Source organism: Bipolaris zeicola (assembly GCF_000523435.1).
Source record: "Bipolaris zeicola 26-R-13 unplaced genomic scaffold scaffold_152, whole genome shotgun sequence".
NCBI lineage: Eukaryota > Fungi > Ascomycota > Dothideomycetes > Pleosporales > Pleosporaceae > Bipolaris > Bipolaris zeicola.
The window spans coordinates 41527-64419 of record NW_006912201.1 but is presented as its reverse complement, the minus strand read 5'-3'; the positions used below and the strand labels follow the sequence as shown (position 1 = coordinate 64419).

The following is a 22893-nucleotide window of genomic DNA, read 5'->3' as shown; positions in this document are numbered from 1 at the left end:
AAGAATAGATTTAAGTGATAGAGTTACAAAAAAATATCGTTGGGACGGTAATATCGTTGGGAGCGTCGGCACTCACCTGCAGGGTATCAGCGAAATGTAAGCATTGTGACTTTTTATAGTTACTTCTTCCAATGTTACTTGCTGTACTGAAGTATCTTAGCAACTTGCAATTACCATACTATAAGTTAATACTTGACAATCATGCAATTGTACTTTCCTGAAACTTTACTACACTCTGAAGAATTGGTCACGTGCCTTGGACATATTCTATTTAGATAACAACTTATTATGTTTCTACAATACCTTATCTTACTATAGATATCAACCAGCAACTTGACCTCCGCCATAGTACTTAGATTCAAAGTCGACCCTATGTGGTAGTGTAACCGCGACCCGTACCCACCAGTTAGCCTGCGGACCCCCGAACCTCCCCGCATCCACCACACTTTCTGTGCGCGCCACAACCTTAGTCCGCACCTTTGTTTACCCCCACCCTTCCTTTTCCTTCTGCGCAAAGCAACCCAATCAAGCACACCAAAAGCGACCGAAGAAGAAAAAAAATGTCAGACGAAGATCTCGAGCAAATCAGGCGCGCGCGCCTCCAGCAGTTGCAGCAGCAGCAAGGCGGGGCCCGCGGTTCAGGCTCAGAGCAAGAGTCGCGAAAGTAAATACCCCTCTACTCCACCCCCCAATATCCAATTAATATATACTAACTTTTACATCCCACAGACAACAAGAAGGTACATCCTCCCTTGCCCCCACCAACAACCCACCCTCTTACTAACTAACCCCACCACGCACACAGCGGACCAACGCTCCTCAATCCTGTCTCAAATCCTCCTCCCCGAAGCCGCGGACCGCCTCGGCCGCATCCGCCTCGTCAAAGAATCGCGCGCCACAGACATTGAGAACCGGCTTATTATGCTGGCGCGGACGGGCCAGCTTCGCTCCAAAGTGACGGAGGAGCAGCTCAAGGAGATTCTGGGGGCTGTGGCGGAGCAGCAGGAGAAGGAGGAGCAGAAGATTGTTGTGGAGAGGAGGGGGGGAGGCTGGGATGATGATGATGAGTTGGAGGAGCTTATGAAGGAGGTTTAGCTTGGGATGGTGGAGGTGGAGAGGGGGGTGCATTGGAATGGCGTTTTATTTTTTTATCTTCCTGGGAAGTACGGTAGCTTCAGTTTAGCACGGGTACAGAGGTTTGAAGTGGCAATAGGAGGATTGTGTGCAAATGTAATTTTCTATGAGTTTGAATTGAATTAGTTGATTGAGCAGAGAAAAGATATCTAGAGCTTCTTGATTTGCTTTCTGACACGTCCGATTTCAATCTCCTGCATTCGCATATCTCGGGCTAGTGTGGCTAGCTGTGGGATTGGGGCCTCGACTGCGTTTACGAATGCAGATTGTGCTGTTCGAAGAGCAGGTGGAACGAGAATGCCGAACCATTTCAGTGGATCATTGGATTTCTTCGTAGTCTTTGTTTTTTCTTTAGTCTCTTCTGATGCTGGGCTTGATTCTTCCGTCTTTGATGTCGTTTTTGGCTCTTCTTCCTGCTTGGATTCTGGTGCTGTTGGTGTAACATGTTCTGAGTCGTCCTTTGATTCTTGGGCATCTTCCTTTTTGGACGCATCATCAGAAGCATCTACGTTCTCATCTGAAGGATCAGATTTGTGGACGGAAAAGTGTGGGACGTCACTTGTTTGCCCCTCCGAGACGCGACTTTTGGTTGTTAGTATAATCCATGTATTTCAAGGACATACACTATTTGGGATTGCATGATATGAATCCTAGACATTGGATTTTTGGAAGAACATACACTTTTCGTATAGCCTGCATGCGTTCATCGTAGCAGTCCTGTCCATATCGAATTGCAGAAGACGAGTTGTGAAAGTTTGCTTGAGCAAGGGACATGTAGCCCTACATTCTACGTTAATCTCCTTCACTTTTCAAGGCAGTATTCTGTAGAATGAACATACATTAGATAGTTGCTTTGAAAGTTGCTGCATCACCTGCTGATACTCGTGCAATGTGTGCAGATAGCGCTCGAGCAGGTCATCCAAATGATCCAGCAAATCATCTTTATCTCGTTTCGCTACTGCTTCATCCGCCCGGGGAACAGGCATATCCTGGGTTTCCGCCATGATGTTGAAACTTCAGTGTCGTGGTTCTTGGAAAACGAATGAAGCCTGGGTAGTCGTGGAGATTGTTGACATGGGGAAGTGTGGAGCGGGGACCTATGCCGCATTGAGAGCTCGGATGTCCGACCGTACTAATTCAATCGCATCTCAACTTTCCCCATCATCGAAGTTTACGCCTCTTCCCCCACCACCACCGACGCCAAAATGTCGAAACCAAACCCCTTTTTAAATCTCTTCAGGAGATACTACTCGCAAAGGATAATCCCCCTCACACGAACCACCCGCCCAATACAATCCAGCCCGCAATGCCTCCGCGCACGCCTCCACCCGCAATTCCTCCTCTTCCGCACCCAAAAGCGCAATGTAGGCGGCGGCCCCGGCCTCGACCCAAACTTCGTCTCTATCCTTGATCGGCCGGCGAAAATGGCGCGCGCAGGCAAACAACACGGACCAGGCCTCATCATCCTCGCCATCATACCCATAACCGCCTTCGTGCTCGGGTGCTGGCAGGTGCAACGGCTGGGCTGGAAAACAGATCTAATAGCGCGATTTGAAGATCGATTGACGTTCCCGCCGCTGGAACTGCCGCTGCGAATCGACCCGGAGGCCATCAAGGATTTCGACTATAGAAAGGTGTATGCGACGGGCGTGCTAAGACATGACCAGGAAATGCTGATTGGGCCGCGCATGCTGGATGGCGAGGAGGGGTACACGGTTGTTACGCCGTTGGAGCGCAGGGATGCGAGGGGCAATGTGCACAAGATACTAGCGTGTAGGGGGTGGATTAAGAAGGAAGCGAGTCCGCAGTGGTTTCGTAAGAAGAACGGGGCGCTGCCAGAGGGAGAGGTTACGATTGAGGGGTTGCTGAGGGTGCCGCCAAAGGGAAACATGTTTACACCGAAGAATGAGCCAGAGAAGGGGAAATGGTTTTTTCCGAGTGTGGAGGAAATGGCAGAGTATAGCGGGAGTCAGCCAGTCTGGGTGGAGGAGACAATGAGTAAGTGCGCCTCTTGAAAACCTGTTCAAATGATTGCTATTGGGGGTATCTAACTATTCACCACAGCGCCGGATTTGCTCACAAATTATGAGCGCGAACCAAAGGGCGTACCCATTGGTAGGCCGCCAACCGTAAATCTGCGCAACAATCATACACAGTACATCTTCACATGGTGCGTATCCCATTTCCATATACATGCACCAATGCTTACGTGAAATAGGTACGCATTGAGTCTTGCGACATCCGTAATGTTCTGGATGGTCGTCAAGAAGCCCATGTCAGGCACCCAACGACGGGTACGACAGAGCGTGGACTGGTCATAAGGCATGACTAGGCCGCCTCAATCTTCTTCATCATCTTCTTGTACAGGTTCTGGCCGCTTGCGCTTTTGGCTTTTAAGCTTGACCGGGGGCTGCATGCGCAGCTGCTGGACCAGTTCCCGAGGGAGCATCTTTTGTGCAAGCGAAAACGATGTACTGCTGTCGGTCGTTTTGCGGGTTCTTGTGAGGGTTAGCAATTTGGACGAGCATATTTGTACAAAACTGTACAGCAGACTAGATGTAACAATACCTCTTCATAAGTGCGATGACGTCGCTCTCTTCAATCATCCTCCGTCCGCCGTGCTGTGCATAGGCTGCGAGATCAATGCTGATTTGCTCGAAAAAGTCGTTGGTTGTATGGACAAGGGCGTCAAGAGTGTCCTTGCTGAGGTGAGCTTTGCTTCCTTGTGACTTCATAAAACTGAGAGCAAGTTTCTTGACTGGTGCCGCGGGGAACGAAGGAAAGCCGATACCGTGCTCTGAAACCATGTATTCCTTGGCCTTCTGCACCCCCTTTAACTGTTCCGCGGAAGGTCGCTCGGGTGAGTGTGTCTGGAGACTCCGATCGATTGCTGATTCCTCTTCTCGGTAGGCTGCAAGCTCGGCATCATCATCTACAGGAGGGTCGGATTCCCATCCTAGATTGTCTTGATCCAAGGTAAGATATTCGTCCTCCAAAGCCGCAGTTGGGTCTTGATCCTCGTCGTATTGTATTTCTGTGTCGTCTGGGAGCTCCACAGGCTCGCTATCTGGTACATTGTCTTCCTGAACTTCTTGCTCTTCTGGTGAAGGTTGCCGGGGTGGCGCACGCATACGATCGGGTATCATGAAGCGGAAAGTGGGCTCCTCTGTGTCATCGTCTCCCTCGCCAAATATGCCCAGGTTGGCATCGCTAGTGCGCCCGTCTCTTCGGCCAGTCAGTGCCTGTATAGTTGTATCGTCTCTGTCTAGATCTTCCTCGATATTTTGGTCAAACAGCCCATCTGCGCGTCGATTGATGAAAGTCCCATCTACTTCAAACTCTTCCTCTACCGCGCCGAGTTCACTCAAATCTCCAAATCTTTCGCTTTGCCTCCCCCCGTACATCAAGCGCGGATCTTCACTAATGGCTCGCCTTCCAAACTCGAGGGATTGCACAGTCCCACCATCCACATCATCCGGTAGGTCTGGTAGTAGCGATTGCCGTGGCGGGGCGCTATGGAAACTGTCGTCATCGTCGTCATACATGTTCTCCAGTGGCATGGAAAGTCGCGGGGCAGCCATTGGTGGGCCATCTTCAACATCTGGCAGGTCCAAGGCAGAGTGTCGTGGGCGTTGGGGCAGGACCTGCGGGGAAGGCTCGACTGGACGACTGGTACGAGCAAGCGCTACATAATCACTTAGCTGAGTTGAAGGGATTTGGTTTCAAAGAATTACCTCTACTCAGATCACGTAGTAGATCACGCGGTGTTTCCCTCTGGATACGCCCACTCCTTCTCCGGTTGTTGCCCGGTGTCCGAGCTGCATTGGCTCTTTCCCTTAGGGCCCGTATCGCATGCGGCGTGGTCGGCGCAATGCGCCGTGAAGTAAGAGGACGAGTGGCCGGTCCGCCTCTAGGTGTTCGTCCAGTTCCCGGTGTCCTTATGAGTGGTGTTCTTCGGCTTCCTGGGGTGGGGCCAGCGCTAATGGCACGGCGGAAGGGGGTTATGGGTTGTAGAGTGGCATTGTTGCTCGGCGTGTCCTGAACTTGGGCATCTGGTGAGAAGCGGTGCTTCTTGCGCGCAGATTCTGCCATTGCGGCGGCACCATCCGAGGTTGCGTCGTGGGAGCGTGGGATGGTGGATAGACGTCAGGGAAACGCGTCGCTTGAGCGCGACCTTGCGGCGCGTAGCGGCGCTAGTCCGGTATTGGTTAGGCTATCGATAACCTTAATCCTCGCTGTAACTTTTTCTGTTGCACGAACTTGGTCGCGCTCTTCACACAAAACACAGCCCCCGCCATGTCAGATTCTGAAGGAGGTATACCCCTCATTGAGGCGCAGTTTGACGTTGACGCTTCTTCCAAAAAGAGGAAAAGAGAAGCCGAGCCTGAGGCAACCAAGGACGACAAGAAAGCTGCCAAAAAAGCCAAGCGAAAGGAAAAGAAGAAGCAGAGAGCAAAGGCGATAGATGAAGATGATTTGGACCAGCAGTTGGGAGTGAACCACGCTTTCGAGCGCATGGATGGCCAGCTACTAGCAGACTACGTCAACGCGCGAACACGACTATATGGACAAGATTTGAGCAGTGTAGAGCTCGAGGACAAGTTCATTTCCGGTAGGTGTGGAAAATGCATAGTTTGGTCAGGACTGTATTGACACGATGCAGCACGCACAGTACAAGATAGCACGAGCTGGAGCGAACCACGAACGACGGATAATCTACCAGCCTTTCTCAAGAAGCAGGCGGGTGCGCTACAACTGACGCCTTCCAAGCCGCCCGGAGCACCACATACGATTGTGGTGACTTTGTCTGGGATTCGAGCGGCCGATGTCTGCCGGACTCTGAAGGCGGGACTGCCCAAACAAGGAGTTCAAAAGCCGAATGTCGCAAAGCTATTTGCAAAGCATCTCAAACTGGCGGATCAGGTATCGCAGTTGAAGAAGAGCAAGTAGGTGGAACCATGGTTGGCAATTTGGAATAGTCAAGCTAATTTGTTGGGTAGAATCGACTACGGAGTTGGAACGCCTGATCGACTGGTGGCATTGCTTGAGGATGGGGCACTTTCCACGGCCAACCTGAAGCGAGTGGTGGTGGATGTGTCTTATATTGACCAAAAGAAGCGTGGGATTCTGGACATGAAGGAGCTGCATGAGGCGCTGATGAAGCTGCTGCTGCGGAAGGAGCTGGTGGGGGAAGACAAGCAGGGAGGCGATGGACTGTTTCTTTTCTACTAATGGAAGTGGGAATTTGATGTTGAACTCTTGATACCCAATGAATGCTGGGCGCGTGTACATAGATAGATAACGTTGAAGACCAAGACTACGGTTCGCAGCCGTGCACGCGGCATGGCGACAGTGCAGCGAGGCTTGTTTTTTTCTTACATGACGTTGATATATGTCTTTGGAGTGATTTGGAGGGCGTGCATAGATATGTGAGCGAGGACAAGAGGGGCAAGTGTGTCGTGGGGCGAAATCAGAAACAAGCAGTCGAGGACAGGGCCGGAATGCAGGAGGAACGTCTCGAGACGGTGGCTAAAACCAGGCCTCTGTGGCCACACGTGCATGGTTACGAGTCGAAGCCGGGGGCGCGGGTGCGATGGAGGTGCTAATGCGATGTTCGCACGGTGTTTAGGTTCAGAGGGCAAATCAGAGAGCAGCACGGGCGCACTGGCAAGCACAAATATGCGGCGACTGGCGAATCACAGGGCGGACAGGCGGCGATTATGGTTGACATGTGCATGCCCCCCATGGCACACCACCAAGACATGAGTGGCGAGGAGGACCTGACGTGAGATTTGGTGTGGTGATAGTAGTAGTAGTGGTAGTGGTAGTAGTGGCGGTGGTGGTGCCATGGATGTAGAGGGAAAGTGCATCGAGGGCGGATGGCATGAGAAAGGCGTGTGTGTCGGGCGCGGAGGATTGTGCCCTAGCATCTTAGCATGGCCGTGGTATGGCTTAGTCGGCCGGCTTGCACGTGACTGGGCGTTTTGTGTGCAGAAGCAGGAACAACAACACCAACACCACGGCCAGCCAGCATGTGCAATATCAACGAGTCTCTGGTCCGACACGCGCCTCCGGCCTCCGGGCTTGGTGGAGGCTCCAGGGACGGAGTGCATGCGTCCATGTGTGGATGTCTGCATTCTGCATGCCACACTGCATGGGGCACTCGTCTTGCGGGTAATGGATCGAGGACAGGCCGGCTCATCCACAGGGGTGCATGTCCAAGTCCAGCGCCGGGCAGCGTGCATCTGCATCGGGTGGGACCTTGGTCGAGCCGTGCGCCCTGCCTATCGGACGCGGTAGAGGCGTGGTGAGCCTGCTGTGTCGCAAATGGGTTTCAAGAGGATACGCGCCTGCTGCCCTTTTGGCCCACGACGCCGCCGCTCCTACGCCGCAAATCTACGCTATTACACCGGCACACGCCTCTTCTCTCTCACTGTCTGCCTCTCCCCCCCCTTTGCCATAAGCCCACACATCACCACTACTACACCTGCCATCATCACCACTCCCACTAACCGCCTGCCGCCCTGCACACCCTCAGCTGCGCAATTGCCGCTATTCCACGACTCGGACCCCGCCCGCCAGTGTCCCCGTCAGTGGCCCGCGCTGCTTCGACTCGCGCAGCCTGCATTTGCATTCGCCCATCCACTCCAGTCCAGCTTTCTCAAGCTTGCTTGCTCGCTTCTTGACCCGCCGCCGCCAAGCGATAAAACGCCCCCCTCCCCCCTACGCTGCAGGTAGTAGCTTCCGCCAGAACCAGAAGCTACCCACACGTTGTCGACCTGTCCCAACGGTGCGTCCTTCTCTCTTCCACACCACACTACACTACACCACACACCCATATACTCTCCCACCCTCATAGTCTGCGCCTCACGACACCGCCTGACCCATCTTCTTGCAGGGTCTCTGAGCTCCGCCCTTCGCTTCTCCATCTCCCGAGCCCGCCCCATTGCCTCCGCCGAGCAGGGTCGTAACCAACTCTAATCAGACGACGCTGCACCTGCACCTGCACCTGCAACCCACACCATGGCTGCACCTGCAACCCAATCCCTCAAGTGCGTCGTCACAGGCGACGGTGCTGTTGGCAAAGTAAGAAACTCTGCCCCCTTCGTCGTCCATCGCTGAGGCCGCATGCTGATTGCCTGTCCCAGACATGTCTTCTCATCTCGTACACGACCAACGCCTTCCCCGGCGAGTACATTCCTACAGTGTACGTTTGCCCTCCGCCCTCCTCCACGCTTCCATGAGCTAACCCGCCTAGTTTTGATAATTACTCTGCAAATGTCATGGTGGATGGAAAGCCAATAAGCTTGGGACTGTGGGATACCGCCGGACAGGAGGATTACGACAGGCTGCGGCCGCTCTCCTACCCTCAGACCGACGTCTTCCTCATCTGCTTCTCCATCGTCAGCCCTCCCTCATTCGACAACGTAAAGGCAAAGGTAAGGCACAGCTGACTCCATCATCAAAATTTATCATTATCCCAGCTGTCGCGCTTGTTGCTAACTTGACGTCAGTGGTACCCCGAAATTGACCATCACGCGCCTGGCGTACCAATCATCCTCGTCGGCACAAAGCTTGATTTGCGGGACGACGAGGCCACAAAGGAGTCGCTAAGGCAGAAGAAGATGGCGCCCATCCAATATGAGCAGGCCGTCATGGTCGCAAAGGAAATCAAGGCGCAAAAGTACCTGGAATGCTCTGCGCTCACACAGCGCAACCTCAAGAGTGTTTTTGACGAGGCGATCCGGTGCGTTTTTACCCCATCCCCTTGCCCACGCCTCACCGCTAACTTTTTTTTCCCTAGTGCCGTCCTCAGTCCCCGTGCCCCACCGTCGGCGGCAAAGAACAAGAAGAAGTGCACCATTCTATAAAGAGGCGGAGTGGAGCGTCAAGCCGAGACATGTTTTGGCGTAATTGCACAAAGATCAGAAGATTGAATATGCTCGTAGATCATCTCTACAACTTACTTGAGGATTAACGTATGGGAGTGATATCATCTGGATACCAAACACAGGAGATAGGGTGGACATCGCTTTTGGAGACGTCACTGGCGAACAAGGAGGCGACCGACATGCCGGCATATGCGTCCATCTACACGAATAGCATTTGCTTCGCAGCATCTTTTAATACGCTGCAGTTGAATATCAGGAGTCTAGCATTGGCTTTTTCTGCTGCATTACTCTTCTTGGGCGTGGAGGATTCACAGGAACTGGGTTTAGCATTTCCAGTAGATCAGTTTATTGCATGAGCTTTCCTTTTTTGAACTTTGCCAAAAATATTTCTACAGAAGCCTGTTTTGTGATGAATCATGTGAAGACATGTACGCGACCGTTTGGCCTCGGTACCGGCCATGTTGGAGGTTGGAGGCGCAGGCACACATCCTTGTTCCAGCGCGCTTCCCCTAGCTTTCCCCGCAAACACCCGCCACTCTGCCTACACCCTCTTGCAATCATGTTCCATGAAGGAACTTTACAGAGCGGTATTGCCCTTGCCATCAAGGAACAAAAGCTCGTCGCTTGCTTTGTGCGAGGTATTTGAGGCAACTCTGTCCACTCGGGATGTGGAGATCACACTAACCACCTGAACAGACGACGGAGCCACGAGCAAGGAATGGGAAGAGGAGTGGCTGACCAGTGGATGGGTAAGTCGCCTGGCTTGGGTATTTCCCGGCGTACTCTGACATGCACGTGTTGACCACTTGCCCAGCTTTCCAGCCTCCTCGCTCAAAAGGCTGTTCTCTTGCGACTTGAAGCAGGCTCCACCGAGGCTGGATTCCTCGCCGCCTTCTCCGATCTCTCAGAGATTCCCACCTTTGTCGTTATACACAACGGGCAACTTCAAATACAACTCAAGAGTCACGTCACCAAGGATGAGTTTATCAACTCCATCAGACGAGTGCTCAGAGCCAACCCCATTCCGGGTTCCAATACAGCACCAACGTCACCACCACAGGCCGGTACCCTAGACTCATCCAGTAGTTACAACACTGCAGCCGCTGAGGACGATTTGTATGGGCCCGAAGAACCCTACACACCCACACAAGCTGAACCCGCAGCTGCGCCTCCACCGTCAGCGAACGCAAAAGGAAAGCAAAGGATGGCATCAGCGTCGACATCGAAATCCACTTCGTCTGCGTCTACGAACAAAGCACAGCAAGAAGCTCGCGATGCCCTACGGAAGAAGAAGAAAGAAGAAGCAGAGGAATTGGCACGTGTAAAGGCACGAATAGAGGCAGACAAGGCAGCAAGAAGGGCAGAAGCAGAAGCAAGAAAAGCAGAGCGGGAGAAGGAGCGAAACAAGGAAGCTCAAACATCGCCTCCACCGCACACAACAACATCGTCTTCAAGGGGGTCACGGGCAAAGCACGTCAATTTGAATGTGCGGTTATTCGACGGGCGCACAATACGCTCGACATTTCCACGCGAAGCCACACTGCAGGAAGAAGTGAGGAAATGGGTAGATTTGGAGTTTTCTAAGCTTTCTCAAGACGATGCAAACATCAACCACAAGCAGCTTCCTCCTTACTACTTTCGCCACATCCTTGCACCTCAGCCAAGCCGCGAGCTCTCGGCGGGTGACGAAAGTCAATCATTAGGCGACATTGATCTTGCACCCAGCGCGACTCTAGTCCTTGTTCCAGTAAAAGGATACACAGAGGCGTACTCGGGGGCAGAAGGCGGCGTCGTAGGAGCCGCTACGGGCCTTGTAGGTGGCGCATTTGGGCTGCTGGCCTCGACAGTCGGCTTTGTGAGCAACACAATTGGTTCTGCTATAGGGTACGGCTCGCAAGGTGCATCATCGTCATCTTCGCAACAGCAACACCGGCCTGGTGGTGGTCACACCGTGGGTTCTAGAACTAGCCAGGAACCTCAGCACGATACTCCCAATAATCCAGGCTTTCGAGTACGCACACTGGCTGATCAAAGGGGCAGAGAGCCCCAGCAGTTTTACAACGGGAATCAGGTATGTCTTTTATCTCAATGATGAGACTTTGTGAACGCAAGCTAATATGTGTATTTGTACAGTTGAGTACAGAGCATAGGCCCGAAGACAACGATAAGCGGGACTGAACTCCACGATGTCTGATTATGCGAAGTTATGATTATTGATTCGTAATGCTCAAATACGTTCTTCTTCTCTCAAGCATCACGGGGGATTTTTACGAATTCGAATACTTTTTTTCATTACACAAATAAGCACCATAACCTTTCACAGTGAGCAAAGATCAGATAAAGCAAAACCACTCATGTACAGAAATGAAGTAAATGGCCTGCATGACCAATTCACTATACCTAAGTACCCTCCATCCACATCCCATATTTGCAAACAAAAGAAAAGATCCATCCCATCCTTACTTCGTCTCTCACTCCATCAATCCCGCCGCCTTGAGTAACTCACTATCCACCATCGTCCCCGCAAAAGCCACCTGCGGCCCTTCAACCTGTGGCTTCCAACCACGACCCTCACTCATCTTCTCACCCAAAACCGCACCTCGGTTTCTTGCCTCTTCAAAGAAAGCTAGCACCGCATCTTGCACCGCAGCATCAATAAACACATCTTCCCCCAGCGCACCATCACCGCCCGCGAACGTAGGACACGGGACTTGAGTGCCAGAAGCCCATCCTACCTCTATCTCATCGTTTTCCCCGACAGCGTGACCGTGGTGCAGTTTGGGCATATCAGTGCAGTGCAGCGGGTTAGTCGGGGCATCGTTGAATCGCCACTGGCGCGCGCGCTGATGCAGGAAAGTGCGGAGGCCTGCATGTGTGATTTGCGAGGCGTCGAGGGTGCAGTGGAGGAGGGCTATGGCCGTGATACGGGGGCTGTATTTTTCAACTGACACATGACAATTGTTAATATGAGAAAGGGGGGGGGGATAATCGGGGTGTGTGTGTGTTTACTTACAATCTTCGGCGAGGATGGAGAGGAGGGCCTCGGTGCTATTTTCTATTCCGATGATGCAGAGTTCGGCGTCGGCGGCGATGCGAGATGGGTTGTACAGGAGCTCGTCAAAGATGGTTTTGATGTGGTCTTTTGGGGTGAGGTGGCCCGCGAGGGAGTTGGAAGAGTGGATGCGGATCATGTCGTGGGCGATGGATTTGCGTGGCATGGCGGACCAGCTGCGGAGAGTCATGGCTTGCTTGTGTTTGTGGGAGTAGAGGAGTTGGGATGTGTTTAGGATGAGCAGGCTGGGTGCGGTGCTTTTGTCTTCGAGCTCGTAGTTGTCTTTGAAGATGGTGGCGGTTTGTTCGTCAGTGTTGTTTGCACAGGAGCGCTTGATCATCTGCTTGGCGAAGTTGATGACAGATCCGCCGTTGATACCGAGGTCTCGAGATAGTTGTGAGTATGATAAGATGCCTAGGTCTTGTTGAGTGTCGTTGATGAGTACAATGATTTGCTTGCGTGTCTTTAGCGTCTCAGGATCAGGAGCAAGGATAGGTATGCTCGGTCCGTTGGGCTTCTCTAGAGTGTACTGTGGAAGATAGATGCGGTTGATTCCCAGGCGAGATAGTCGTGCTTCGACTTCCCTTCGCTGGCAAGCTGTGGTATGTCAGATATACTCCAAGTCATGTCTGCCATCGAACTTACCGTGCATAGCCTCACAGCGGAGCTCGTTGACACGCTCGTTGTTGGTGGCATTGTAGGTATGAGCCTTATCTGGTGCATCGATCATGCGTATATGACCCGTGTCGTTGATAAAGAAGCCAAGTTGCTTGAGGTCGGCAGGGAACGACGGATCCGCCTTCATGGTGTTTTCTACACGCCGAAACATGTTGATACTGCTTCTTGGCAATAGATGAGATTGCAGATGAGTTGGAGCGATCTGAGGAGGAACAGGATAGCTGAACTGTTGGAAAGGCTTTACTGTTGGTGGCCTGTAGCGGTTTGTATCTGCTAAATACGGCAAGAGCAAACAGTGAAATGAGCAACCCGACTAGCACGTGAGGTGAGAAAGAGAGAGAGAGCAATCAGTTACGTGCCGACTTTGAACCAGAAAACCATTTTCATAGCCCGGGTGCCTTATACGCAAGTACACCACCCAATGTCCGATTGCCTTGTCATAATATTATACATGTTCCCACACATCCTCTCTACCAGCTTGCTTTCTTCACACCTGGTAGATTCCCCGCGAGCGCATTGACACGGAATTGATACTGCCAAAATGTTAACTTGAGGCCTAACGTTGACTGCACCGTCTACGTACCCTTCCGAGTCTAAAGTCACTGAAAACACCACGGCCTTTGCCTCCCATTATACATCGGTTCTTGATCTGTGTGAAGCGTGTGTAACAGTGCATTTCCGACAATTGAAGCTGGGCCTGTGCGCGGACTCGTTGCGGGAGCGTAGTATTGCGGATTATGTAGCGGAGTGCTTGTCTATACTGCCATCAGTCGTGGAAGATATTTGGAGAGGTGGTTATGCGCACCGCTCTGGCTCATTCTCAGAGTACACCTTGCGCTTCGTGTGGTCACGAATGTTGCGGATCTTCGTAAAACAGCCAATGTCGAGCTTGGCCGCGCGGAATTGAGACATGACGGCGGTGGGTGGTCTTGTCGTCACTATCAAAGTCAATGGGCCGACGATGAGGTTGCGCCCAAATTCCGATGTTCATCCGGGCGCCGCTTGTTTTGCACCAATCAGCGTCACGCTGCCTCCGCCCTCCATCATTCACCTTCCAGAAGTCGAATCACAGGACAAACACTTGGTTCAACTTACTAATCCTTCAAAACTACTGCAAATCCAGTCTTTTTCATTCCTACATAGATTTGCCTCTTCCGCGCCAGTCCGCAGCATTACCGCACTAGGACAAACTCTTCAATTGCACTCATTCTTTGTCGCATTAGACAAAAAAGCGGCGCATTCCTATACGCAAGATCCTGAAAACATAGAGGCACTGCCCCAGAAACTTGGAAATCTTAGTCTTATCTGTGGAGTCAGCATGTTCACTGAAAACGATGTGAAGAGCATTTTTTCCCTCTTTCCCCCGCAGACTAGCGCAGAGTTTATACCACAATTTGCCCTAGCCTCCAGCGGTAATGGTTTCGTTACTCTTCAGTTTGCCCAGGCACAGTTTCGAAGTCGTGTAACAAGAGGTGAATTTTTAAGTTTTTAGTTGAGGAATTTCACTGATTTCGTTTGCAGAGACGGAACGAATTCCAATATTTGAATTGGCTAGCGATCTGGATATAAGCACAACTCTTGTACACCAACTTGCGCGGAGCCATCCAAAACTGTGCCTCTTAAGCGCAGATCAAGAAAAGGTCATTCCCGCTGATGAGCGAGATGCGTTACAGCAAAAACTTGCCGATTTGCTCTCTTCAGGAGTGCACTCCAAGACCGATTTGGTTTCCCAACATGACATATGGCCCAAAAGTCTTGACGCCTTACTTGCAGACCAAACCCACGATATTGTAAACATAGATGGTTTTGTATGTACAGGGGCTTACCAGGAAGATATTTCCAGAGATATTACTAGTAGAGTCAAGCAGGCACTCAATGAACTACAGTAAGTAAAACTTTCATCGCCAGAGGCTAGGCCATTGACACTTCAAAGAACCATCACCATCTTGCCAGAAGATTTACCTGGCAGTCCACCGGCATGGTTCATATTCCGGACTTTAGAAAAGGCACTAGAGTCCGAAAACCTCACATCCCAAGTTACTATCGAGCAAGACCCCAACCGTGTAGTCTGCACACCCAAGCAACTTGTAGAATCAAAACGCAACGCAACAGTCGAGGAATTGAAAAGCGGTACACTGGAGTGCTTGGATCTAAAACAGTTTGCCGCAGAGTACTCAGAGCTAGTCCCAACCTATGAAGACGCAGTATCTTACTTCAAGGACATTGAAGAAGTAGATGTACTGGACTCTTTTGCTGTGTCAAAGCCATGGATAGCGCAGATTGAGCAAAACTCCATACGGATACTCGCCCAAGAAGGCTCTACATTGGATGTCGCACAATTAATTGGCCCATGTCTGCCTGCAGCTATCATAGATCCGATAGTCGCCAAAGTCAAAGATTCTGTCGTCAACGCATTCTCCGAAAGACCTCAAGAAGAAAGAATCGTCCGCGTTGGTCACTTGATCCTCACCGAAGCCCGGCGAACCTGCGCACTGGATGAGCTATCGGAATACGCAAAAGCAGACGCAGAATCCCAATGGCAGCTTCTCCGCGCCGACCCCACAAGAACCGACGACATAAAATTCAACCGCGACAGAGTCCGAGCCTCGATACCGAAACTATGTCTCATCCAGCGCTTCCTCGCCGACGAAAAGCCTGTGGAGAAACTCCTCGAAGAAACCTTCCTTCAGACCCTCACATCTCTCGAGACACCAAACGAAGCAGACTTTGCAACCTACTGGACCGACCGCATCCTCGCGCGCTTCCAAGTCTACAGGACAGGTCTGGGCCATATATCTGACCAAAAACTACACGACCAACTCGCAGACTTACTCGCTACCTACGCACACAAAGACCTCATCCCGGACACGATCGCCAAAGCACGCGCACAGGGACTCGTACTAAGTCGCAAGACGCGCAAGAACATTGCTCGATTTTCTGGTATCCTTGATACGGCAAAGACAATGGACATCAGCGGCATCACATCTGCGCTGGAGAAATTTGCAAAGAAGCAAGGTATTCCTGCACCGTCGGAGGCGAGTCTGGAAGTTGCAAAACAAAGTATGCTAGACGACATGTTGAGGCGGTTACAGAAGCAAAAAGCGTCGGATGGACCCGTGCTGTTTTTGATGCTGGTAATTGTCTTGTTCGCGCGGCACTACGATGGCGTTGTGTATGCTACGGGGAAGTTTGCGCCAAAACTGTTGAAGCTGTTGAAGGGGAAGATGGGGGAGGAGCAGTATGGGCAGGTGGAAAAGTGGAAGGAGGCGGCTAAGACGAGTAGTTTGAGTGTAGAGGATAGGGCGGAGATGGTGAAGATGGCGGAGGCCAAGGATATTGTTGTTGTTGAAGGATGATATCATTTAACATATAGGCAATGCGTCACTGATAGGCTAGATGATTCGAGCAAAAAGCAATGGATAGTAATATTACGATTGATTCAAGCTATTTATACAGCTGGTTTAAGGTAATATAGGGGGTATTCGTGAAAGTCATGTCATGAAACCATGTCTGGAGGTGACCCGTCGCTCAATGGGACCCTCTTGTCTACAATATTACATGTATACAGGAGACGAGACAGTATTTAGTCCATTATTCCCGCCTTTCCATCGAAGTCAGCGTCTTTCTTGGGGTCTAGAAGACGTTAGTATATGGATGTCTTGAATGCAATGCCAGAGGCTACTTACTCAGCTTGTCCATCATGGATGGCTTGCCGTGGACGTCAGTGGTACCGTGGGTACCGTGGGTGCCGTGGGTACCAGTAGTACCGGTGGTGCTGTGAAGACCATTGCTACCGTGAGTTCCGTTGGTGCCGTGGAGGCCAGTGGTACCGTGGGTACCGGTGGTGTGGTGGCCATTCTGGAGGGAGGAGTGAGGCTCAGCCTGGGAGTAGGGCTCTACAAGGGCCTTGGGCAGGTCACCAGTCTCGTTGTCACGGTGAGCCAAGTTGCCAGTGCCGGTGCTGGTTCCATAGGCGGCACTTCCCTTGTTGCCAGCGGGGCCAACACGGTCAGAGTCGACCCTGGGGTCAAGCTTGTTGGCCATGTGGGAGTCGTGAGGACCAGTAGGGTCGCTGTATCCGGATGAACCGTGGGTTCCAGTCACTCCGTGAGTGCCAGTGGTTCCGTGAGTGCCAGTGGTTCCGTGGGTGCCAGTGGTTCCGTGGGTGCCAGTAAGTCCATGGCTGCCGGTTGTGTGGCTACCAGTTCCCATGTTGCCAGCAGTACCGACACGGTCGGAGTCGACCCTAGGGTCGGTCTTGTTGGCCATGCGGGAGTCGTGAGGACCAGTAGGGTCGCTGTATCCGGTTGAGCCGTGGGTGCCAGTGACTCCGTGAGTGCCAGTGACACCATGGGTGCCAGTGACTCCGTGGGTACCAGTGGTTCCGTGAGTGGCGTGGGTGTTGGATCCCAGGTTGCCGGCGGTACCGACACGGTCAGAGTCGACCCTTGGGTCAGCCTTGTTGGCCATGTGAGAGTCGTGGGGGCCAGTGGGGTCACTGTAGCCTGTGGTGCCATGAGTGCTATGGCTGTTGCCAGTAAGGCCAGTAGAGCCAGTGTGAGTTGTGGAGGTGTTGTGCACGGTAGGGTCAGCAGTGTTGGCGGTATGTGAGCTGTGAGGGCCGGTGGGGTCGTCTGGGAAGTGTTAGCAAAAGAAGATAGAAGTGAATCTTGAAGTGACTTACCATGAGTCTTGTCCTTGTGCATGACATTATCGACCTTGGCCTTGACTTTCTCCATCATTCCTGTCATGATTGCGGTTGTGTGTATGATCTGAGGGTAATGTAAAGTAGTAGATGATTGGAAGTGTGAATTAGGTTGTTGATTGTTGTTGTGAGATGTTGTTTGTGTTGGTGATGTTGATGATGATGAAAAGCAAAGGGACTGATGCCTTCTTATATGTATCTGATGAAGCAGCAAGAACCCCCCAAGGCCTTCCCATACGTCATGTCTATGTCCGTGATACAAACGGCAATCAAGAACACATGTCCAGGAGGCGATGGCCAGTGGAGCGATCAGCCACAGCAAACTGTGGATGCCCACGTCAAAGCGTGTCGAGCGCCGCAAGAAACCTGGATGGGCGAAATGAAACCTGGTCAAGCGGGTCTCCAAGTGGCACTGATCTGGTGATATTCCCCTCGTTTGTCTAATTTACGGCTGCCGTGCCACGCCTCCCGCAGCCACAGGAGGTTGGCTCATGGCTCCTGCGACTGGACCCTCCAGGGAAGGTTTTACACCGACCTGGCCTGTTTGATCGTAGCGGGACTTAGCAGGCGGCCTGGGCTGCGTCATTGTTCGAATTCGGTGCATGGAAATGTGGGGTAGGGCAAAGCTTAGCCATAACTCCACTCCCGCTTTCATCTAATGTTGCATCAGTTCCCTGGTACCCAGCCCGGCATACACCGCCACAGCTGCGCGTAAACAGGGCACGAGAACCAGAGTGGGTACCGCGCCCACGGTCTAGAAGCCGCCGCATCGACATGTATACCGTATTGTCTTGCCCGCCAAATGTCTTGACAGCGCATTTTTCTGGTTTACCATCCGTATGAGCATCACGGGCCAGGCGGGCGCGACAGCGATTAACCTGGCACAAGGGACTTTGCTGGGGGTTCCCTGTAACACGTCAAAGCTGGGGGTGAATGACGTACCCTGCAATGTCGCCATCTTCCTGATGCTCTTCTGCCTCGACGAATCCGCCCACCGATGATATCAATTAAGTGGGACTTGCAACGCGTCTCAGAAATTCACAGCAAAAGCATGTGCCTGTTCATCCGTTTCCGTTGGACACGGCCGCTGGCAAAATTTCCCGTGTTGTTGGAACTGAAGCTTGGGCCATCCATCTACGTGATAATGACGTCGTTCCAGCTACACCAAAACCTTCCCCCACCACGTCCATGGCTGGACGACGCGACTTGATGTCTATCACGACGCAATTTTCCTTGCACAATCCCTAATTCCTCCAATCGCCCCGATTTCTCCACCGCAACCATGTCCGAGTCCAGACTGAGAGTCCCTGACAAGGTCAGGGAAGTCGCAAAAGAAGACTTTGACCAGTATAAGCAGCTGGCGTCAGATGCTGTCCGATCGGCCGCTTATCTCTATCCTTTCAAGGTCTGTATCCGGAACTCGGAACACGAAAGCACTTATCAAGATTAACACCAAGTCAGGGCATCGCCTACTTCTTCACACATCGAGCACTATGGAAACCTCTGGCTGCCAAGCTCCTCCCAACCGTCTCGCTCGGTCTGGGCGTGACTGTGATGATGTTTGCTGTCACCTATGTCCCACAAGCTGCGCTTCTCACCCTCTTCAACGGTCCTCTCGCCATTGTCACCACTGTTCTGCTTGTTCTCAGCGAGTCGTCCACCATATTCTCTGTCTTGAGCAAGAACTTTCTCATTGATGATGCCTTGATTGACACCTTTGATGGCACAATGGTCTGCCGAAACCAAACTGCACTTGTATCAAACGAGCGTCAGGTCAAGTCAGGAAGTGATCCCATTGGAAAACTAGGCAAGTTGGTCAGCAAGCCATTTGCAAAGTTTACCCCCAAGGCCATCATTCGCTACTTCATGTACCTGCCGCTCAACTTCATCCCCGTTGTTGGTACCTTTATCTTTGTCATCCTCCAAGGACGCAAGTTTGGTCCGACCGCACATGCCAGGTACTTCCAGCTCAAGCAGATGAAGAAGCAGGAGAAGGAGCGATTCATTGAGGAGCGCAAGGCTGCATACACCAGGTGAGTAGACCGATACGATTAGATAGAGATTCAACTAATATCTTCAAGCTTCGGTGTTCCTGCCGTCCTTCTCGAGCTCGTACCCGTTGTCGGAATCTTCTTTTGCTTTACCAACACTGTCGGTGCTGCCCTTTGGGCTGCTGATATGGAACAGGGTGTGCATCCCAGTGGAAGCAGTCAAGGCAGCACCACCGCCCCCAAGCTACGTCAACAGGCCGAGATTGCAAGGGAAAGAGAGTTGTGAGGGACAAATTATCTCACAACAGTGTACTAGTAATGATGATAACGACTGACGGCGTTCGGAGGTCATGTGCGCCGTGGGTTTGATGGGCAGTGCCGGTACCCTTGGGACCTCTGTAGGGACAAGGGAGCTTGTTGACCGGTCATGAATATATATAAGGGGATTAAATACGGCTTAATGAAGTCCAGCATGTGTGGTGCTGTAGCTAGGATGCCAGCATAATTATTAATGTATTCAAATACGAAAGTACCAGCAGCCCGCTTATCACTGTGCCTTGCTCCATCCAGACTCATCATATGCTTGTGAATTTGAATCAAAAAGTCATTTTTGGATTGATATTTCTGAAATATACTTATTTACGCAAAATGTTACAGAAGAATACGCTTCAAGAAAGAAAATAGGTTTTGCAATAACTGCCGTGTCCAACCTGAGCACCACCAAAATCGCCACAGGGGTTCTGTCAACTACTTGTTGCTGTTGCCTTCATAATACTTGTCCTGCCTCTTCTCATTGTGCATAGTGTGCATCTCCTTCTCTACAGTAGAGAGACGAAGCATCTTTTCGGCTTTCTCGATGCGTTTCCCAACCATTTGAGCCAAGCTTCAACCCTGAGCTCTTGAAATTCTTCTGGGTATACTCCCATAGCATATGGCCCCATTGCCACTTCACACTGTCTGCGAGACACGATCCTGATAGGAAAGCATCCTTTTATATACCTCCCGAGAGATCCTGGTACACGAGGATCTGCCAGCTCAAATGTATGTCCTGACTAAACATATATAAATCGCCATTTTTCCGAACAGACAAGATGTTCCCACTCGATACGAGCAGCCCATGAACTTGCTTGGCTCCAGTTCGGAAATCACCCGATTATTGGGAGCCGCGCCTATTAGCAAGAAGCTGGCGAGTTGCCTCGGAAGTGAATCCTAGATCGCTCGACGTGGTGCTGTAATGGATAAGGACTTCTTTCTGGTCTCCTTTTCATCTTATCTATGGTGAAGATCTCAATCTCGTTTAGCTGTGCGCTGAGACGATACTTATTACTGCTCCTATCTTTTAGTAGACACTAGTTGACGAAGTTGTGCGGCGTATATCGATAGGTGGCTACCTATGCAGTATAGGCAGAAATAATCGCTATATCGGACCCGGAGAAACTAGTGTTGAGAAGCTCAAAGACAACTTTAATGCTATAGGGGATAAATCTAAGGTTGTACCTGGACTTGGTAGCGGTCCTATATACTACGAGGGTCGCCGAAGCCGTGCTTTTTCGCCATCGATAACAGGACGTTGAACGGTTATTAATGTCTTCCGTTTGCTATTTGCAATAATGGTTATTGTGGATGTACATGTTTCTTGACTTGGTTGCTAGCATTACCGGTCGATTAGAACACCAGTAACTAGCCGTGGATACGATAGTTCCACAACTCCATATGTCGGTAACGTCTGTACATGGAGAGAAACCGTATAAAATATTGTTGCATACTCGGTATATCGGTGAGCTGCAGTTGGCGCCGTATGGAGTCCCGCATGAGTCTACTCCGCGTCGCAGGAAATATTTCCTCCGGATAGTATAGTCCGTCATCCCCCAGCAGCTGGAGGAACATATAGTACCATTATGTGTTATGCATTGTAGAGTTATGGATTAGATCACCATATGCTACTATGGTAGTTTTTGTGTTGTTTCGTATCGTGAAATGGTTTGTTCTCCAAGTGTATATTGCGGATGCCCAGCGGCATCCTACTTGGCTTCCGGTCTTGTGAAACCCAAAGATATAATCCAACTTCTCGAGAAGGCCACAAATCCGTGAGGTGGTATCGGCTTTGGGCAAATAAATCGCAAACTGAGAATGGTCGGCCAGAAGAAAGAATTTCATAAAGGCCAGTTTCTTTGATACCGGTGATTGAGTGAAGTGAGGGCAACTGTTGCCCTCGTCAAATAGACCCACCAGCCTTCTTCTACCCAAGCACATAAACTTTCATGACAGATAACATGAGTCGATACGCGGCTGCAGTGTTTGTCTTTCCGATACCAACTTCATCGGCGAGGATGATGCTGTGATCGACATCATCCCGAGATACCTGCATGGCATTGGGATGTCCTGCGTCTTTCAGCTCCTCGTATTGCCGAAGTCGCCTTTCCAACGCTTCTAGCCTTTTCTTCAGAATGTGCACAACTCCTATCAGCTGCCACCAAAGGTTCGCCTTTACGCTGCCGCCCTGGCCGGGTGGCTCTTGGGAGTGTTGCAATACCGTTTCTGTTGAAACATGCGATTATATTGTTAGGCCTGAAGGGTGCCTTTCCATGAACTATATTGGGACCCAGCAGTTGGTAAAACCTGGTCTTTCAGTAACTCCTCGGATAAACACCTTGACTATTCCCTTTGTCTCTTTTAGCTCTAGAAGTTGACTCTGCATCCCTTTTTTGTATGGGACCCCATCGGTTGTTCCGAAATCTATCTTGACTCGGCATGTGTATATTCCGGGTTCTTGCTGCTATTTTTCCAAGTATGTACCGAGAGAGACATGGACCCGTATATTGCGCCTAGGACTTGAGGCAAGCCATGACATGACGGAATTCGATCGGCTCGGTGGGTCCGTACTTTGAGCGTGTCTGGTATCGTTGCGTAGCTTAACTTGGCTATGGTGAGACTCATCGATCTGCGAAACAGGGTCAGTGAACGATCATTCATCAAAGAGAAAGAAGTAACTCACGTCACGCCTCAAAAGATATTTCCACAAATTACGGAGCGTTTCAACGAGAAATGAAGAGAGAGGAGCAGTCTATATTTGCAGTGTCGCAGTTTGAGACCATCTTATAGTGTTTGAGAAAGATATATTTCCAAGTGCATTCCAATGTGTATAGCGGGAAATATGTAGGGTAAGTAATGATTGTATACCTCTGAAATGATGGTGAGTGCAGAGAAAGTTGCAGAGAAAGAGCTTGATGCTCTCTATATCTAGTGGAACAATTATGGAAGATGCGCACGTGAAGATATTTAAGTTATTAGGTCACTACAAACGCAAATAAGGCATTTCTTGTAGCCTCCCGTGACCTATCTTTGGCTGCCTGCCGCCCAATTCGCTATTTTCGTCATTCACTTTCACGTTGGCACGCTTTCGGTAGTGTTTGCAACCAGAGTGAAGACTACTGTAGCGCT

At 51.1% G+C, this 22893-nt stretch overlaps 13 protein-coding genes across 13 annotated transcripts; 8 read left to right on the top strand and 5 right to left on the bottom strand.

The window, feature by feature from the left end:
* Window positions 1-560: 560 nt before the first annotated feature.
* Window positions 561-1095, top strand: COCCADRAFT_28428 (uncharacterized protein; the record flags this gene model as incomplete). The annotated part of the gene is made up of 3 exons (XM_007716761.1): window positions 561-664; window positions 730-740; window positions 806-1095. The coding sequence occupies 3 exons, from the start codon at window positions 561-563 to the stop codon at window positions 1093-1095; spliced, it is 405 nt and encodes a 134-aa protein (XP_007714951.1).
* A 188-nt stretch (window positions 1096-1283) lies between these two features.
* On the bottom strand, window positions 1284-2138 carry COCCADRAFT_7270 (uncharacterized protein; the record flags this gene model as incomplete). The annotated part of the gene is made up of 3 exons (XM_007716754.1): window positions 1284-1716; window positions 1814-1914; window positions 1974-2138. The coding sequence occupies 3 exons, from the start codon at window positions 2136-2138 to the stop codon at window positions 1284-1286; spliced, it is 699 nt and encodes a 232-aa protein (XP_007714944.1).
* Window positions 2139-2339: 201 nt separating this feature from the next.
* On the top strand, window positions 2340-3455 carry COCCADRAFT_7269 (uncharacterized protein; the record flags this gene model as incomplete). The annotated part of the gene is made up of 3 exons (XM_007716753.1): window positions 2340-3132; window positions 3199-3304; window positions 3353-3455. 3 exons carry the CDS (start codon window positions 2340-2342, stop codon window positions 3453-3455), a joined length of 1002 nt encoding a protein of 333 aa, XP_007714943.1.
* Window positions 3456-3686: 231 nt separating this feature from the next.
* Window positions 3687-5226, bottom strand: COCCADRAFT_103089 (uncharacterized protein; the record flags this gene model as incomplete). Its single annotated transcript, XM_007716779.1, has 2 exons — window positions 3687-4819; window positions 4869-5226. 2 exons carry the CDS (start codon window positions 5224-5226, stop codon window positions 3687-3689), a joined length of 1491 nt encoding a protein of 496 aa, XP_007714969.1.
* A 204-nt stretch (window positions 5227-5430) lies between these two features.
* On the top strand, window positions 5431-6366 carry COCCADRAFT_7267 (uncharacterized protein; the record flags this gene model as incomplete). The annotated part of the gene is made up of 3 exons (XM_007716752.1): window positions 5431-5746; window positions 5798-6080; window positions 6135-6366. 3 exons carry the CDS (start codon window positions 5431-5433, stop codon window positions 6364-6366), a joined length of 831 nt encoding a protein of 276 aa, XP_007714942.1.
* A 982-nt stretch (window positions 6367-7348) lies between these two features.
* Window positions 7349-7597, top strand: COCCADRAFT_103132 (uncharacterized protein; the record flags this gene model as incomplete). The annotated part of the gene is made up of 1 exon (XM_007716778.1): window positions 7349-7597. One exon carries the CDS (start codon window positions 7349-7351, stop codon window positions 7595-7597), a length of 249 nt encoding a protein of 82 aa, XP_007714968.1.
* A 560-nt stretch (window positions 7598-8157) lies between these two features.
* COCCADRAFT_28424 (uncharacterized protein) lies at window positions 8158-9005 on the top strand (the record flags this gene model as incomplete). The annotated part of the gene is made up of 5 exons (XM_007716760.1): window positions 8158-8220; window positions 8283-8341; window positions 8393-8573; window positions 8649-8881; window positions 8939-9005. The coding sequence occupies 5 exons, from the start codon at window positions 8158-8160 to the stop codon at window positions 9003-9005; spliced, it is 603 nt and encodes a 200-aa protein (XP_007714950.1).
* A 580-nt stretch (window positions 9006-9585) lies between these two features.
* On the top strand, window positions 9586-11204 carry COCCADRAFT_103091 (uncharacterized protein; the record flags this gene model as incomplete). The annotated part of the gene is made up of 4 exons (XM_007716777.1): window positions 9586-9664; window positions 9723-9775; window positions 9841-11097; window positions 11160-11204. The coding sequence occupies 4 exons, from the start codon at window positions 9586-9588 to the stop codon at window positions 11202-11204; spliced, it is 1434 nt and encodes a 477-aa protein (XP_007714967.1).
* A 293-nt stretch (window positions 11205-11497) lies between these two features.
* COCCADRAFT_39076 (uncharacterized protein) lies at window positions 11498-12907 on the bottom strand (the record flags this gene model as incomplete). Its single annotated transcript, XM_007716776.1, has 3 exons — window positions 11498-11970; window positions 12040-12675; window positions 12724-12907. The coding sequence occupies 3 exons, from the start codon at window positions 12905-12907 to the stop codon at window positions 11498-11500; spliced, it is 1293 nt and encodes a 430-aa protein (XP_007714966.1).
* A 319-nt stretch (window positions 12908-13226) lies between these two features.
* On the bottom strand, window positions 13227-13668 carry COCCADRAFT_103088 (uncharacterized protein; the record flags this gene model as incomplete). Its single annotated transcript, XM_007716775.1, has 3 exons — window positions 13227-13289; window positions 13340-13511; window positions 13562-13668. 3 exons carry the CDS (start codon window positions 13666-13668, stop codon window positions 13227-13229), a joined length of 342 nt encoding a protein of 113 aa, XP_007714965.1.
* A 406-nt stretch (window positions 13669-14074) lies between these two features.
* On the top strand, window positions 14075-16112 carry COCCADRAFT_7262 (uncharacterized protein; the record flags this gene model as incomplete). Its single annotated transcript, XM_007716751.1, has 3 exons — window positions 14075-14228; window positions 14278-14641; window positions 14690-16112. 3 exons carry the CDS (start codon window positions 14075-14077, stop codon window positions 16110-16112), a joined length of 1941 nt encoding a protein of 646 aa, XP_007714941.1.
* A 227-nt stretch (window positions 16113-16339) lies between these two features.
* COCCADRAFT_28420 (uncharacterized protein) lies at window positions 16340-17507 on the bottom strand (the record flags this gene model as incomplete). Its single annotated transcript, XM_007716759.1, has 3 exons — window positions 16340-16389; window positions 16443-17390; window positions 17441-17507. 3 exons carry the CDS (start codon window positions 17505-17507, stop codon window positions 16340-16342), a joined length of 1065 nt encoding a protein of 354 aa, XP_007714949.1.
* Window positions 17508-18743: 1236 nt separating this feature from the next.
* Window positions 18744-19738, top strand: COCCADRAFT_28419 (uncharacterized protein; the record flags this gene model as incomplete). The annotated part of the gene is made up of 3 exons (XM_007716758.1): window positions 18744-18866; window positions 18923-19494; window positions 19543-19738. The coding sequence occupies 3 exons, from the start codon at window positions 18744-18746 to the stop codon at window positions 19736-19738; spliced, it is 891 nt and encodes a 296-aa protein (XP_007714948.1).
* Window positions 19739-22893: the final 3155 nt, after the last annotated feature.